Here is a 17,482-nt window from a genome sequence, read left to right on the forward strand (position 1 = left end):
ACATTTTAACTGAGTCGTTAAGTCATCGTTAGTCGTTACATGTAAGTGTTGTTTTGAAACCTTTAGGTTAACGATCTTGTTAAATGTTGTAAACCCAATGTTTATAATATCAAAAGAGATTTTAAATTATTATATTATCATGATATTATGATGTACGAATATCTCTTAATATGATATATATACATTAAATGTCGTTACAACGATAAACGTTACATATATGTCTCGTTTCAAAATCATTAAGTTAGTAGTCTTGTTTTTACATATGTAGTTCATTGTTAATATAATTAATGATATGTTTACTTATCATAATATCATGTTAACTATATATATAACCATATATATGTCATCATATAGTTTTTTACAAGTTTTAACGTTCGTGAATCACCGGTCAACTTGGGTGGTCAATTGTCTATATGAAACCTATTTCAATTAATCAAGTCTTAACAAGTTTGATTGCTTAACATGTTGGAAACATTTAATCATGTAAACATCAATCTCAATTAATATATATAAACATGGAAAAGTTCGGGTCACTACACCACCCCCTCACGCTAGGGATGTATGACGGTAGCACGGATCCGGAAGACTTTCTGCAGCAATTTGAACATGCTGTCAAGACGCAGCATTGGGATAACCCGACGGCATGCCACATGTTCCCGGGACAACTTCAATCCGTCGTGAGGGAGTGGTTTGCCAAGTTACCCGCGTTAAGTATCACTAGCTTTACGGACCTTAGGACTAAGTTTGTGCAACGCTTCCAGAATTTTAAACGTACAGAGTTGACCCACTTGGATGCGCACATCATCAAAATGAGGCCACGCGAGTCTCTGATGAATTTTACCACCCGCTTCACGGCGGAGTGCCAGAAAATTCCAGATTTTACGGAGTCGCAGCAAATTTCTGCATATATCATGGCGATCTGTCAGGTTCGACATTTATCCCTGGTAAAAACGATGCGGCGTAAATTACCAAAAACGCATGTCGATGCAGTAAAGATGGTGAGAGATTATGTACGGTCAGAGGAGTTCGCTGACGCTGCCATCGGCGAGCACAGGACAACGGACCGCAATGATAAAGACGACAAAGGCAATGATAAGGGACACGCAAGCAGCAATTATAAGGGTAGCTGCAGTAGTAGCGGCGGCAACTACGGACGTTCTAGTCATAAGTCTGGTGACCGCCGCAACTATCGCCCGTACGAACGTTACGGTTCTAAGAGGTTGTCATCTGAGGAGGAAAGTTTGATAAAGTCACTATCCAAAACTCCAAAGGAAATCTTGGCGACGGAGGAGGTGAGCAAACATTTCCCGCCACCAAATCCAATGCAGCCGTGCTTCGCGGTTGACGAAAACAAATGGTGCATTTTTTATGAAGATAAAGGTCACGAGGTCGATGACTGCAGAGAACTTAGGAAAGTGATAATCGAAAGGTTAAAGTTGGGTGAACTTGATCACCTCAAACCGTCGCGTGTCAACATTTTTGGTACGAAAAAATTCGCTTGGCAACGAGGAAAAGATAAAGCTCCAGAGAAGCATATTCATATGATACAGATGTGGCACGACGGTCACGTTCGAAAGGCCGTGGTATTGGAAGAATGGGCATGCGCCCCGATCACGTTCCCAACTTTTTGGCGGGTATGCCCTACTGACCTTCCCGTTACGATAACTGCGATGATAGGACGATGCAAGGTTTCTAGAATTTATGTCGACACATGTAGTGCAGTTGACATCTTATACGAACATCGTTTCCTACAACTACCCCAAGACGTGCAGGATAAGTTGAAGCTGCCACTGCATCCCGTCGCGGGATTCACAGGTGAAACTACTTGGCCCCTCGGACGGGTAAGCATTAACGTTACGTTGGAGGAAAATGAAAAACGTCGAACGGTGGCCCTAAACTTTGTGGTTGTTAGGAGTCAGTCAAGGTTCAACATCATTATGGGACGGGAAACACTCTGTGAGTTTGGCGCGATTGTATCCACTGTACATGGAATGATGAAGTTTCCAACACCGCTAGGCGTTGCAACCATTTTCTCGGACCGGATATCGATTGTAGGTCAAGTTGAGTTGTCACAACAGCCAATGATGCCCAATGAAAAAGGGGAAAATGTTTTTGTCAATCACTCCTTTCCGGAAAAAGTTATACAGATTGGGAACACATTATCCAATGAGACAAAAAGCGCGCTATGTGAACTTTTAGCAAACAACGCTGACGTGTTCGCGTGGCAGGAGTCAGATATGACAGGGGTGCCGCTTAGCGTCACAGAGCATCATCTAAATGCCAACCCCAGCCTAACCCCAGTACGGTAGAAGAAACGAGGCATGGCCCCGAAACGTAGCATTTTTCTCAAGAACAAAGTAGAGAAATTGGTACAAGCTGACATACTAAGGGAAGTCAAGTATCAGATGTGGGTTGCTGATCCGATTTTGGTCAAAAAGGCAAACAGATCGTGGAGAATGTGTGTAGACTTAAAGGATATCAACAAAGCCTGTCCCAAGGACAATAATTCGTTGCCAGAAATCGACTGAAAGGTTGAATCGTTGGCAGGGTTTCGTTTCAAATGTTTCCGCGAATCGTATAAGGGATATCACCAAATCCAAATGGCGGAGCATGACGAGGATAAAACTACGTTATACACAGATCGAGGCATTTTCTGCTACAAGAAGATGCCTTTCGGACTAAAAAACGCAGGGGCAACGTACCAAAGGGTGATAGACGCCGCGTTTAAGGGACAAATCGGTCAAAACGTTGAAGCGTATGTTGATGACATTGTGATCAAGAGTCACACCGAAGCGGCCCTTTTGAAGGACTTCCAGGAGACGTTTGACTCTTTGAGGAAAATCAACATGAAGCTCAATCCGGAGAAGTGTAATTTTAGATTTGAGGAAGGGAAATTCTTGGGACACGTTGTCACGACACGTGGCATTAGAGCAAACCCTAAGAAAATCCAAGCCATCGACGAAATAACGGCACCAAGAACGAAAAAAGAGGTGCAAAGCCTGAATGGCAAACTCGGGGCATTGTCCAGGTTCCTATCAAGGCAGCACAAAGGTCATTGCCCTTCTTCAAAGTGTTGAAGGGAAGCGTTGGCCGGAACTTCAACTGGACACCCGAAACGGAACAGGCTTTTCAAGAAATGAAGGCACTAATCAAAACGTTGCCAATGCTCACCGCCCCGGAGCCGGGTAACGTAGTCGTTCCAATTTACTTTAACAAGTTACATTATAAAACGAACAGTTTAACGTTAACATTTCAAGTTTTCAGGAGGAACTTTGACAATTTACCTAGCGGCGAGAACTGTAAGACCTGAATAATAATTGTACAGCAGTGTAAATATGGTACATGAAGTGTGGGTGACCTTGTATATTTAAACAGAGGTCAGATAGTGATTTGGGCTGGGTGCGCTCAGCGCACACATAGGGTGCGCGTGGCGCACTCCTCACTGTAACCGGATTCTGTTCTTTTAATCAGTTATTTTGAAGGGCTTTTTGGTAATTTCACTTGTGGACGAGTTTAAGGCCAGTAGGTCAGATCTTGGGGTGTCATTCACTCCATTTCCAACAACCTTATCCTATCCACTTCAATTTTAGAGAGAGAGTGAGATTCTTGTGTGAGAAAGCTCAAGCAAAGGAAGAAGGAGCTAGTTTTGGGTCTTAGCTCGACTTCTAAAGTTGTCCATCTCCTCTTTAGCTACATTTTGGTTGTAGTGGTATGTTCTAACTTGGATTTCCTTACTTTGATTTATGTATAGGTTAGGGTTTGGGTAAATGAAGAACATAAAACCCATATTTGGTGATTTTGGGTGTTCTTGGGTAAGATGGAGTCATGAGGACTCGATGGTAACTAACCTAGGGTTTCAAAGTGTTAATTGATGCTTATGGGTCCTAATTGGTTATTTAATCACTAGCACACCTAGTAAATTAGTAAATGGGTGTTAGATGGGTTAGTGGATGACCCGAAATGGGTGTGTTGACTTTAAATTAGTCAAAGGGCTAATGATTGACCTAGTTGAGAAATATGGGTATGAAATACCCAAATTGTGTAATAGTTAGTGTTGTTGGACCTTAATCACTAGCTTTTAAGTGATTAATGATGGTCTTGACCCTTAAGGGGCGGTTTTGGTGAAAATGGGGCATTTAATGCATTTAAGATATTAAATGCACATAAGTGAAATTGTTGGTATTTAGTCCAACAAGTTTGTTTGTTGATCGAGTACTTATTATATTAGGTACTTTTCCTTGAAGCTTGCTGAAGTATAAAACATTCACCGAAGGCGTTAAGGTGAGTGGAATAATTATATGCATATGTATGTAATGTATTTATTTGTATGCTATGGTATGAACCAAAGAGCCGGTAGTGCCATAGTATGTGCGAGCGTGCTATGATGTGAACCAAAGAGCCGGTAGCGTCATAGTACGTGTGTTGTAGTGTGAACCAAAGAGCTAGTAGCACTACGAAATGAGTTGTTAGAGTGTGAACCAAAGAGCTGATAGCACTTTAACGCGAGTATGACTCGGGTTGTGATGTGAACCAAAGAGCCGGTAGCATCATAACCGATGCATATGGTGTGAACCAAAGAGCCGGTAGCACCATGACGCGAGAATGGTTAACCATGGTTGTGTATTATTTTGTAGCATATTGTATTATGTCGATTATATGTTATTGATTATGCTAGTAGCAGTTTGTTGGAGATTATTAGCTTTGTACTTGAGACGGTATGCTAATTGTATTGATAGCGTGTATGCGGTATATGTGTAAGTGATTGCAAGTAGGTATATTATATATATATGGGTATAATTATTGCATTCACTAAGCTTTGCTTACCCTCTTGTTGTTTATCTTTTTATAGGCTCCGGCGTTGACAAGGGTAAGGGCATTCGATTGGATTAGAGATCCCGCTTGTTGTTTAGGGGACGCTTTTGGGATGAGATAGCTTTTGGAGTTTGACAGAGATTTGGGTAGTTTAACCCCCAAACACCATGCTCATAGTGTCGTTTGGAAATTAAACTAATGTGGTCGAAACTCATGATTTGTACGAAACTCGTAAAACGGCCGATGTAGGCCCCGTTTTGTAAAACTTGTTTTATGATTTGATTCGTGTTAGTTTTTCATATATGAACATGTGGTAAAAACCGTTTCGTCTAAATATGTCGGGAAGTGGGAGATCTTTATTTGAAAATGGACAAAACTGGACAGAACTGAAAATGCCCTGTGCGCGCCGCGCACCCTGAGGTGGTGCGCGTGGCGCACTATTCTGTAATAAAAAAAAATTTCTTTCGCGTGATCTGTTGGTTATTGGTTTGGGTTGTTACAAGTGGTATCAGAGCATGGTCTAAGGGATTTAGGCGACTTGAGATAGGTGCCTAGACTTAGATTTATTTGTGTATGCGCTTTATGCGGGACTTGTAGGAGACGGGTCAGATCGGGAGTTGATTAGTGCTTAGGATTATGTGAACTAACCTTGCGCTAATTGTTTTGTGTTGTGTTAGCAATCATCAAGCGAGATAGATGTTGTACTAGCAAGTTAATGCGACGTGCTTGCGTAACAATGATTAGCTACCATTGTTACGGGTTCAAATTGTGTCAAACAAGTGATGTACGATGATTGTTGAGCAAGATGGGGTATTGTGGTGTATATGTATATACATTTGTGTAAAGTCCTGTCGTTTCGTTGCTTAATCTTTTCCGTTTTATAGTATGAAGACGAGAAACGGACCCGAGAACATTGAAGGGGGTACGAGCGAGGATGTCGAGTTTACGGCCAAGGTTGAGGCCATTATGCAAAGGCGTCATGCGGCCTTCCTATAGGATGTTAAGAAGATGTTCTTGGATTCGATTGACGAACAAGTAGTCAATCTAGTCAAGGAACAAGTTAAGATTATTCTTAAAGAGGATAACGCGGGAAGACGAGACTTCCACTATAAAAACTTCAAAGATGCTCAACCTCCCACCTTTGAAGGTGAGCGAGACCTACTCAAGAGTGCTCGATGGATCTCCGATATGGAGGGGGCTTTTCGTACTAGTGAGTGCCCTCTCGATAAAAAGACGAGGTTTGGTAGTAGCATGATGAGGGGTGATGCCAAGTTGTGGTGGGACGCGAAAATTTGACTTTATGGCGAAGAACAAAGTATGAGTTTGACGTGGGACGAGTTTAAAGAAGAATTTTTCAAGTAGTATCGAACTTAGGCCGATCTTTCAAAGCTTAAGGACGAGTTACGTACTTTAAGGCAAGGGTCAATGGATTTGAACACTCTCAAGTCCACTTTCTTATCAAAGACCCAATTTTGCCCGGAGTATGACGGGAATGATCATATGTTGAAAGAAGATTTCTATCGAACCTTGAATGATAACTATCAAGAAAGGATTAGTAGGAATTCGGTGAAGACTTTTGATGAGCTATTTGATATCGCTAAGGGTTTTGAGTCGCTTGCTCCAAGAAAGAGTGACTTCACTTTTGGCAAACGAAAATTTGAAGCTACTAGCCACTCGAACAAGAAGAGCAAGAGTGTGACCGAGAGCATTGGTAGTGTGAAAAAGGGGGCTTCTAAGAGTTTTGGGCCCACGTGCTACAATTGTGGTTGACAAGGGCACTTGGCCCGTGATTGTACGAACTCATCTTCCAAAAAAATCGTTTGTTTTAATTGTAACAAAGAAGGGCACAAGAGGCCGGAATGTCCCGATTTGCGCAACAATAATGTTAAGCGGCTAGAGAAGGCGGCGGGTGTGGCTAGAGAAGGCGGCGAGTACGGCTAGGGGTCGCAATTATTTGATGACCAATGAGGAAGCCAAGTAATCTAACGAAGTTGTCTCAGGTACTTTCATGGTTAATTCTAATCCGGCAAGGATACTCTTTGATAGTGGTGCAAACTTGTCGTTTGTGTCACCGAAATTTGTGCCTAAACTTAATAAACCATTAGCTAAGTTAAGTCATCCGATAGAAGTTGAAATAGCGGATGGCAAGACGGTGCTAGTGGTTGATGTGTGTAAAAATTGTAATGTTGTGTTTGGTGCCGAAAACTTTAAAATCGATCTCATCCCGATGACTTTGGGTGATTTTGATATCGTTGTTGGTATGGATTGGCTCGATCATAATAGAGCCGATATTGCATGCCACAAAAAATCTATTCGAGTGAAGACCCCTAGTGGGGGAGAGTTAATTATTCATGACGATAAGCGGAGAAGACTTGTGTCGATATTCACTTTTGCACAGGCACGTCGTTTTCTTGTTGGTGGTGGCATGGCTTTTCTTGCCCATGTTGTTGATACTCGTGATGAGCCACCACCCATTCGTGAAATTCCGGTGGTTAGTGAATTCGAAGATGAAAGGACCCGTCCTAATCCATCCGGACAAAGTCCACATCGATTACAAACGATTCATGACAGTTGATTACATCGCGAGGTAATTGACCTCTATATGATACATTTTACAAACATTGCATTCGTTTTTAAAAGACAAACTTTCGTTACATCGATAGTTGACAGGCATGTATAGCATTTCATAATATATCCAAATATAATTGACTTAATAATAATCTTGATGAACTCAAAGACTCGAATGAAATGTCTTTTGAAATATGTCATGAATGACTCCAAGTAATATCTCTAATATGAGCAAATGCACAGCGGAAGATTTCTTTCGTACCTGAGAATAAACATGCTTTCAAGTGTCAACCAAAAGGTTGGTGAGTTCATTAGTTTAATATAAATAAATATTTCCATCATTTTAATAGACCACAAGATTTTCATTTCTCATAAACATACGTCCCATGCATAGAGACAAAAATAATCATTCATATGGATTGAACACCTGGTAACCGACATTCACAATATGCATATAAGAATATCCCCATCATTCCGGGATCCTCCTTCGGACATGATATAATTTTCGAAGTACTAAAGCATCCGGTACTTTGGATGGGGCTTGTTGGGCCCGATAGATCTATCTTTAGGATTCGCGTCAATTAGGGTGTCTGTTCCCTAATTCTTAGATTACCAGACTTTAATAAAAAGGGGCATATTCGATTTCAATAATTCAACCATAGAATGTAGTTTCAATTACTTGTGTCTATTTCGTCAAACATTTATAAAAGCGCATGTATTCTCAGTCCCAAAAATATAAAGGGTAAAAAGGTAAATGAAACTCACGCATATAAATATTGTAAAACAGTTAATAAAGCATTTGCATGTATTCTCAGCCCAAAAATGTAATGAGTAAAAAGGGATCAAATGAAACTCACACATATAAATATTGCAAAACAGTTATTAAAACATTGCATGTATTCTCAGCCCAAAAATGTAATAAGTAAAAAGGGAAAATGAAACTCACGCATATAAATATTGTAAAACAGTTAATAAAGCATTTGCATGTATTCTCAGCCCAAAAACGTAAAGAGTAAAAGGGAGCAAATGAAACTCACCTAATGTATTTTGTAGTAAAAATACATATAACGACAATGGATAAATGTAGGGTTGGCCTCGGATTCACGAACCTATATCAATTGTATATCTATTAAAACATATAATGGTAATTGAACAAATTTATTATTTATTGTTATTTTAGTAAACTATGCGATTCATTAATAACTTAGTTATCTATATTTCCTTTACATTCTTTAGATAATTACTTAATAATTATTATATTTATGTGATATGTAATATATATGTTTTTAGGTATATAATATTTATTTGATAAAATGTTGTTAACAATAATAATGAATAGGTATTGTTTTATTTGTAATATTAATAATAATAATAATAATTATAATAATAATCATTATAATAATACTTTTTAAAAATCATGTTAATGTTAATAATAATAATAAAATTGATAATGATAAAAAAAATGATAATTTATTTATAATGGTAACACTAATAATAGATGATAATAATAATAATAATAATAATACTTAATAATAATAATAATACTAGTAATAACAATAATGATAATACTATTAATTAGATGATAATAATAATTATACTTCTAAGGGTTAGAAAATAATAACAATTATCATAACAATAACAATAATTAGTAATAATAATAATAATAATTAAAATAATAATAATAATAACAATAAGTAGTAATAATAAAAGTTTTGGTAAAGAAAACTACCTCAAAATAGGAAAAAAAAATAAACTGCCCACGACGAGACTCGAACCCGCAACCTCTCGTTACCCTGACATGTACCCAACCAATCTGCTGTACACGTTTATTTGTATAAACCCCGCTTTATATTTATATAATCCAATTCTCGGCCCAATCATGCAACATAAACCGATTAGTAGTCTAGCCCATCGAACCAAATTAGTTTTTCTGAAATTTTATTCCTCGGATATGTATATATATATATATATATCTAGTTTTCTGTTTCTATATCTTCCTCCTCCTTTCAATTGAAAATCGAACAGAGGTCATTCAAAAACCATAATCATCTTTTTCACATCATCACCATTATCGTGACATCTTCATCATCATAATCGTTTTCTTTCATCATCAATACTCGTTATATTTTAGTATCATTATCATCATCCATCATGTTATCTTTTATCATCACCATCATGTACGATTATCGTTATACCCGTGATATCATCTTTGATATCACCACCGACCATTATCATACAACATAACTTCTTATTTTCATCATCGTTATACCGCGTATCATTATTATCCATACTTCATTAAACCTTCATCCTCATCATCATGTATATCACCATCATTACCATACCTCATTATCTTCATAAAGAAAAAAAATATCGCCAACGTCATATATCATTATCAATACGTCTAACCTCCTCAATCATTATCAATCAAATTGATATTCAATATTGGTGGCCCAATTCACCTATCCCCACTAAATAAAGTAAGCTCCAAAGTGGAACATACTTGGCCCGTTACTAGTAAAAAAAAATAAAGATGGTACGCGTGATTGTAGGTTGAACCGAAAGGCAATAGAAATACATCACTATCATTATTCTATTTCCATTATCACAGTCAATCATTATCATCTTTATTGTTTGCTAAAAGCAACGAAGATCAAAAGAAAAGAAAAACAGCGATTTAAAACAAAAACATATAGCTTGGCGGCAGTAGAGAATAGCAAGCTTTATGGGCTGTTTGCGATTGTTTTGGTGTTTGATTAATATCAGAAAACAGTAGGAGTAGCAATTGTAATTCGTGGTTTGGTTTTGGGTTATTCGAATAAGAAAGCAGAAACACTGCAGTTGCAGTTAAAGGTGGTTTGCAAGGGTTATTTGTAAACAGAAATTGAAGGAACGGTGATGGTGATTCAATGGTTATGAGAGAGAGACAAGGTGGTGATGGAATTCGAACAAAACCGTAGCAGTAAAGTAGTAATGGTTTTTTGATGTTGGTTTGTTTCATGAAGAAGAGATCAAGGTGGTGTTCTAGTTGTCGGGTTGTTTCAATGGTGTTCTTGAGGGGTTTCTCGATGGGTGTTTGGATTTGTGATGTTCTTGATGATTTAAGGAGTAGATGGAATGGTTGTAGTGGTTCTTAATTGTTAACATTAATCATTTGTTATATAAAAGTTAAAGTACTCGACAGCTTATTCTAGCCAGGAGGTATCGAACAAGAAAAATGAAAAGCAGATAGAAAATATATAATTAAAAATAATCCTGAGATTGACCCCTAACAGAATTCTGTTTGGTATTGAAATTTGAGGTCGACTTTTTGAATTAAGCAGACAAAAAAAATATCCAGATGGTGATTTGAAATCGATTCAAGAATTTATCTGATATCACCACTTAATAATTTATCTTTTAACTGATATAAATATATTATCATTAACTTATTAGTAATTATTAATATTGTTAGTGTTATTAGTTATAATAATAATATTAATAACAATGGTAATAGTATTAATTAAATAAAATGTTAATAATGATATTAATAATAATATTAATCTTATTGATAAAGAAAATAATAAATAAAGATAATAATAATGATAAGTATAACAATAATAATGATTATAAAGCAATGATAATAAATATATTAATAATAATAATAATAATATAACAAATTACATGTATGAATTTCATATTATGCGTTATATAATAATATTAATAATACTGATTTTAATATTAGTGTTATTAATGATAATAATATAATAACTATACTTAATCTTGTAATTACATTTATTAATTATAAAATGTTTAATAATTATATCACATATGAATACATCTATTGAATATTTAACATTTATATATATTTTATAAATGTTACCATATAATAATTATTAATATAAATCATATATAAATTCATATAATATCATATATGTTTATATATGGATTTACTTCAAAATCAACATTATTATCTTGCATATTATTTTACATATTTATTTACAATTTATAGTTCGTGAATCGTCGGAAGAGGTCGAAGGTAAAATGATTCCATGTAAACAGTTCAAAAGTTTTTGAAACTCAACAGTACAGACTTTATTTATCGTGTCGAAGCCATATAAAGATTAAGTTTAAATTTGGTCAAAAATTTCCGGGTCGTCACAGTACCTACCCGTTAAAGAAATTTCGTCCCGAAATTTGAGTGAGGTGGTCATGGTTAACAATAAATATGTTTTCATGACGAATATGAATTGATAAGATAGAATTTCATCATCATTGAGTAATACAAATAAAACAATTTGCTTACTCGAAGAGTACGAATGAAGCTATCACTAAATAGTGAAATGAGAAAGACAAGTTTCATCATAACTTTTGATTAGTCATGGTTGAATTTAAAGAAAATCTTCAAAATCTATATAAGATTTGATCCTTCGGCGAATAAGGAAATTAAGATCTCTATAATTAAATGCGATCATCTGTCTCGATTGCTTTGTCTGGTATTTCCACTATAAATGAACTTCTTCCGTTCCATTATTTTCCACCACTCCCATTTTCTATACTTTCTTTCTTAGTTCATACATCCAAAAGATTGTGAAAATGCTTAATCCAGTTCTGATCATTGTTCTTGTCCTGACTATCGCAACAATCATTCTCCTCTTCTAACTTCCCCCGGAGGAATCTGTTTTCTTCCTCTTCGGCCTTGGGGTTATAGTGTTTTTAATTCTCCCGTGTCTTTATGTTGCGATAAATATTGATATACACGATTTTTAATTTATGTGTTGTTATCGGGTCTTATATTCTCCCTTATATTTCGAAGCTCTATGCTTTTGTTTTCTCTTCCCGACTTCAAGTCAAGCGAATAATGGTCTAGAATTCGTAGATATAGAGTTTCGCATGATTATAGTATTCTAAGCAGAAATGAATGTATCAGCACGATTTGATTTGTCAAATTACCAGAATCACTGAGAATAGAACTATTAAGAATATATTTTCTTGATATGTTCAGAGGTTAATTAGAATGAAATAGTTATGTAACATGGCACATGATGACGTTATAATCTGTGAATCATCATATTCCATTTAGAAACTCAGCATGACTTACTGTAATATAATCACGTTGATCAAGTGTCATTATATTATACTAACTCATGCATCAGTTCCCAACATTACTTCAATAACATTCATATTTTTTTGCTCAAAAGTTTACAGAATATAGAAACTAACAGTTTCTATATGATGTAACACTGATAGCACGAAGAGATTAATGATTTTCAATAAGAATAGTTATGAAAATATCTTCAGAAATATGGAGGATATTTATAATGAAAGATTCGATGATATCTTGGAATTTCTAATATCGAAGGATGGTGAAGAAAATTTGTCCGTAAGAGTTTGGAGTCAGAAGCAAGGTATTCGCTAAAGATTTCATCAGAAACGGAATCATCAGGATTCTTAATGTACAAGTTTAGTCCTTGTGATTCGTTCAGAGACTCCTTCGTGGTTTGCTCAATCTGTTTTGCAGTACCAAATTTTCTATCGAACGTTCCTAACACTCCCTTCTTTATCATCAAACTTTTTGCCGTTTAGACCATCTATAATTTTTTTTGTTTCCTCTGCATTTAATGCTACCATATCTGAGTCATCGATTATCAATCCGAGGTGGTTTCAGGAGAATTGTGTTTTTAGATGATTAAACGCTGATGGTAATATGATGGAATATGAAAGGTTCCCCGGTAACAATAAAAGAGCACGCATATATATCAAAGTGATAATAAGGTTGTTTCGAACGAAAAGTCGAAGTTGACTTGTTGGAGCTGTGACAAAATTGGCTAATTTGGAAAAGGGATTGAAAAGTTATTTTCGGTAATAACAACGCCAAAGGAGTTAGCACAGATACGTGTCAAACATTTGCTCAGGTTCCGAGAATTTTTCAGGTGCATAACTATAGGCATTAATCTTTTCTTCCGTAGATGAAGTGCGGTTGGTTCATCCTCCTGATTGAGGTGTTTTCAAGAATCATGAAAGGTTTGAATGCAGATTGTAATCATCAAGATACAAATGAGGTTCAAGATGAAATCAAGTGGCAAACTTGAAGAATTGTTTAGTTTCATATGTTATAATCAATATTTTAATTCATTTTAATTGTCCAATGTTGGTAGTCCACAGTTGATAGTCCACAGTTGACAGTCCAATATTTCATATATAGCTTAATATATAATATTCGAATTAATTAATACGTATCGTGACCCGTGTACATGTCTCAGACTCGATCACAACTCAAAGTATATATATTATTTGAGAATCAACCTCAACCCTTTATAGAGAACTCGATCATTACTGCATATAGAGTGTCTATGGTGATTCCAAATAATATATATAGATGCGTCGATATGATATGTCAAAACCTTGTATACGTGTCCCGATATTTAAAGTGCGTAAAAATAAATAACAGAATTTAATGACGATAAATAAAATTGCGAGAATTTAAATTGCGATAAAATAAATTGCGATAATAAAATTGCGATAATTAAAATGTAATACGGAATTAACAATTAGCTGGGAACAGTTAGCTAGGATTTCGTTAGCGTGAATTCTTAACAAAATTTCTCATAGTTAATTTGTTTGTTTCTAATAAATTTTATTTGTCCAATGTTTTCTTCATTATGCCACTTCTTGAATTCTGATAGATCAAAATCCAAATATGAAATTGAATGAAAAGAGTTATTTTGTGGTGAACGGATACGTATATCGGTAGTTGTAAATAGGATAGTAAATGACTATTGAATTAGATTTGAAGGAATGTACAGTGTACTTATTAATGTGAAATCTAAATATTCCTCGGGTATTACCTACCCGTTAAAATATTTTCACCATTAACAGTTTGTACGAAAGAATTTTTAATTACTGTCTTTATGAAAAAATATATATACATATATATTTTCTTCAGATGTAATCATGGATTTATTGAGTCAATATGATATTAAACTCATTTGATTTACCGTTAGAACAAGATTACATAATCTCTAAAACATTAGAGATTACATAATCGCCATGTTGAACGAAGATAAATGATGTAGAACGATTTGCAGATTGATAATTATGCTCAAGGTAGATAATGAGATGTTGAGGTGTGAGATGTTGAACTTGGGTTGTTGGTGGTGCTGATATTGATATTGGTGATACTGTTGGTACTAGTGATGTTGTTGAAGCTGGTACGTTTTGCACTATATTTTCCAAAAATCATTACTCAAGCGCGAAGCTCGTTGATTTTCTTCGATTACTCTGGGATGATTGTCGGTTAGAACGAGTGGATGAATAAGGTTTAGAATTTTAGATAGAATATAATCGTGGCGAGATATTCGGGAAATGAGGGCGAAAATAGTGTTTCGGATTGGTTCGCCGGTGAATGCTTCAGGTTCTTCGCCAAGAGTGCAGGTTGGTGGGTGGAAGGGATCGCCTTCTTCTCGTCTCCATCGGTTAAGTCGACTACAAATCCATCAGATGAATTGGGGATGGATGATTGGTTGATTCATTCTGGTGACACTGCTTTCGGAGCTTAGGTGAAACTCCATATCGGAATAGCTGTCGGAATCCGAGGAATTCGAACTGGTTGAGGGATTCGTCTCGTACGATCACATGAAGGATTTTTGATAAGAAATAGATTATAGGATATAGATTAATACCCTGCAATACATAATTTACATATGCATATATAATACTAAAATCCCATAAGTTACGGAGGAATATACGGAGTAAGTCAGGCAGAGTTTACAGTAATAGATATGCTAAGATATGAATTAGCGGATACGCTAAGATATGAGTTTTGTCTATACACTATTTATGCAATCAATGCAGTAAGATGTGTCTAGATTAAGAATGATAAGCAGGTAATTTCCTAATGAGGATAAGCAGATGATTTCCGACTAGAAATGATAAGCAAAACTTTTGAGATGCAGACACGGTCGAAGTCCAGACTCACTAATGCATCCTAACGACTATCAGTTAGACTCACTAATGCAAGACCTGGTTCGCTAAGACCACCGCTCTGATACCAACTGAAAGGACCCGTCCTAATCCATCCAGACAAAGTCCACATCGATTACAAACGATTCATGACAGTTGATTACATCGCGAGGTAATTGACCTCTATATGATACATTTACAAACATTGCATTCGTTTTTAAAAGACAAACTTTCGTTACATCGATAGTTGACCGGCATGTATAGCATTTCATAATATATCTAAATATAATTGACTTAATAATAATCTTGATGAACTCAAAGACTCGAATGCAATGTCTTTTGAAATATGTCATGAATGACTCCAAGTAATATCTCTAATATGAGCAAATGCACAGCGGAAGATTTCTTTCGTACCTGAGAATAAACATGCTTTCAAGTGTCAACCAAAAGGTTGGTGAGTTCATTAGTTTAATATAAATAAATATTTCCATCATTTTAATAGACCACAAGATTTTCATTTCTCATAAACATACGTCCCATGCATAGAGACAAAAATAATCATTCATATGGATTGAACACCTGGTAACCGACATTCACAATATGCATATAAGAATATCCCCATCATTCCGGGATCCTCCTTCGGACATGATATAATTTTCGAAGTACTAAAGCATCCGGTACTTTGGATGGGGCTTGTTGGGCCCGATAGATCTATCTTTAGGATTCGCGTCAATTAGGGTGTCTGTTCCCTAATTCTTAGATTACCAGACTTTAATAAAAAGGGGCATATTCAATTTCAATAATTCAACCATAGAATGTAGTTTCAATTACTTGTGTCTATTTCGTCAAACATTTATAAAAGCGCATGTATTCTCAGTCCCAAAAATATAAAGGGTAAAAAGGTAAATGAAACTCACGCATATAAATATTGTAAAACAGTTAATAAAGCATTTGCATGTATTCTCAGCCCAAAAATGTAATGAGTAAAAAGGGATCAAATGAAACTCACACATATAAATATTGCAAAACAGTTATTAAAACATTGCATGTATTCTCAGCCCAAAAATGTAATAAGTAAAAAGGGAAAATGAAACTCACGCATATAAATATTGTAAAACAGTTAATAAAGCATTTGCATGTATTCTCAGCCCAAAAACGTAAAGAGTAAAAGGGAGCAAATGAAACTCACCTAATGTATTTTGTAGTAAAAATACATATAACGACAATGGATAAATGTAGGGTTGGCCTCGGATTCACGAACCTATTTCAATTGTATATCTATTAAAACATATAATGGTAATTGAACAAATTTATTATTTATTGTTATTTTAGTAAACTATGCGATTCATTAATAACTTAGTTATCTATATTTCCTTTACATTCTTTAGATAATTACTTAATAATTATTATATTTATGTGATATGTAATATATATGTTTTTAGGTATATAATATTTATTTGATAAAATGTTGTTAACAATAATAATGAATAGGTATTGTTTTATTTGTAATATTAATAATAATAATAATAATTATAATAATAATCATTATAATAATACTTTTTAAAAATCATGTTAATGTTAATAATAATAATAAAATTGATAATGATAAAAAAAATGATAATTTATTTATAATGGTAACACTAATAATAGATGATAATAATAATAATAATAATAATACTTAATAATAATAATAATAATACTAGTAATAACAATAATGATAATACTATTAATTAGATGATAATAATAATTATACTTCTAAGGGTTAGAAAATAATAACAATTATCATAACAATAACAATAATTAGTAATAATAATAATAATAATAATTAAAATAATAATAATAATAACAATAAGTAGTAATAATAAAAGTTTTGGTAAAGAAAACTACCTCAAAATAGAAAAAAAAAAAATAAACTGCCCACGACGAGACTCGAACCCGCAACCTCTCGTTACCCTGACATGTACCCAACCAATCTGCTGTACACGTTTATTTGTATAAACCCTGCTTTATATTTATATAATCCAATTCTCGGCCCAATCATGCAACATAAACCGATTAGTAGTCTAGCCCATCGAACCAAATTAGTTTTTCTGAAATTTTATTCCTCGGATATGTATATATATATATATATCTAGTTTTCTGTTTCTATATCTTCCTCCTCCTT

General features: G+C 35.0%; 1 protein-coding gene across 1 annotated transcript; it reads left to right on the plus strand.

Moving 5' to 3' along the window:
- Positions 1-557: 557 nt before the first annotated feature.
- LOC139851602 (uncharacterized) lies at positions 558-2,309 on the plus strand. The gene has a single exon (XM_071840685.1). The coding sequence runs from the start codon at positions 558-560 to the stop codon at positions 2,307-2,309; it is 1,752 nt and encodes a 583-aa protein (XP_071696786.1).
- The last annotated feature ends 15,173 nt before the right edge of the window (positions 2,310-17,482 follow it).

The sequence above is a fragment of the Rutidosis leptorrhynchoides genome, chromosome 1, assembly GCF_046630445.1.
Source record: "Rutidosis leptorrhynchoides isolate AG116_Rl617_1_P2 chromosome 1, CSIRO_AGI_Rlap_v1, whole genome shotgun sequence".
Taxonomy (NCBI): Eukaryota; Viridiplantae; Streptophyta; class Magnoliopsida; order Asterales; family Asteraceae; genus Rutidosis; species Rutidosis leptorrhynchoides.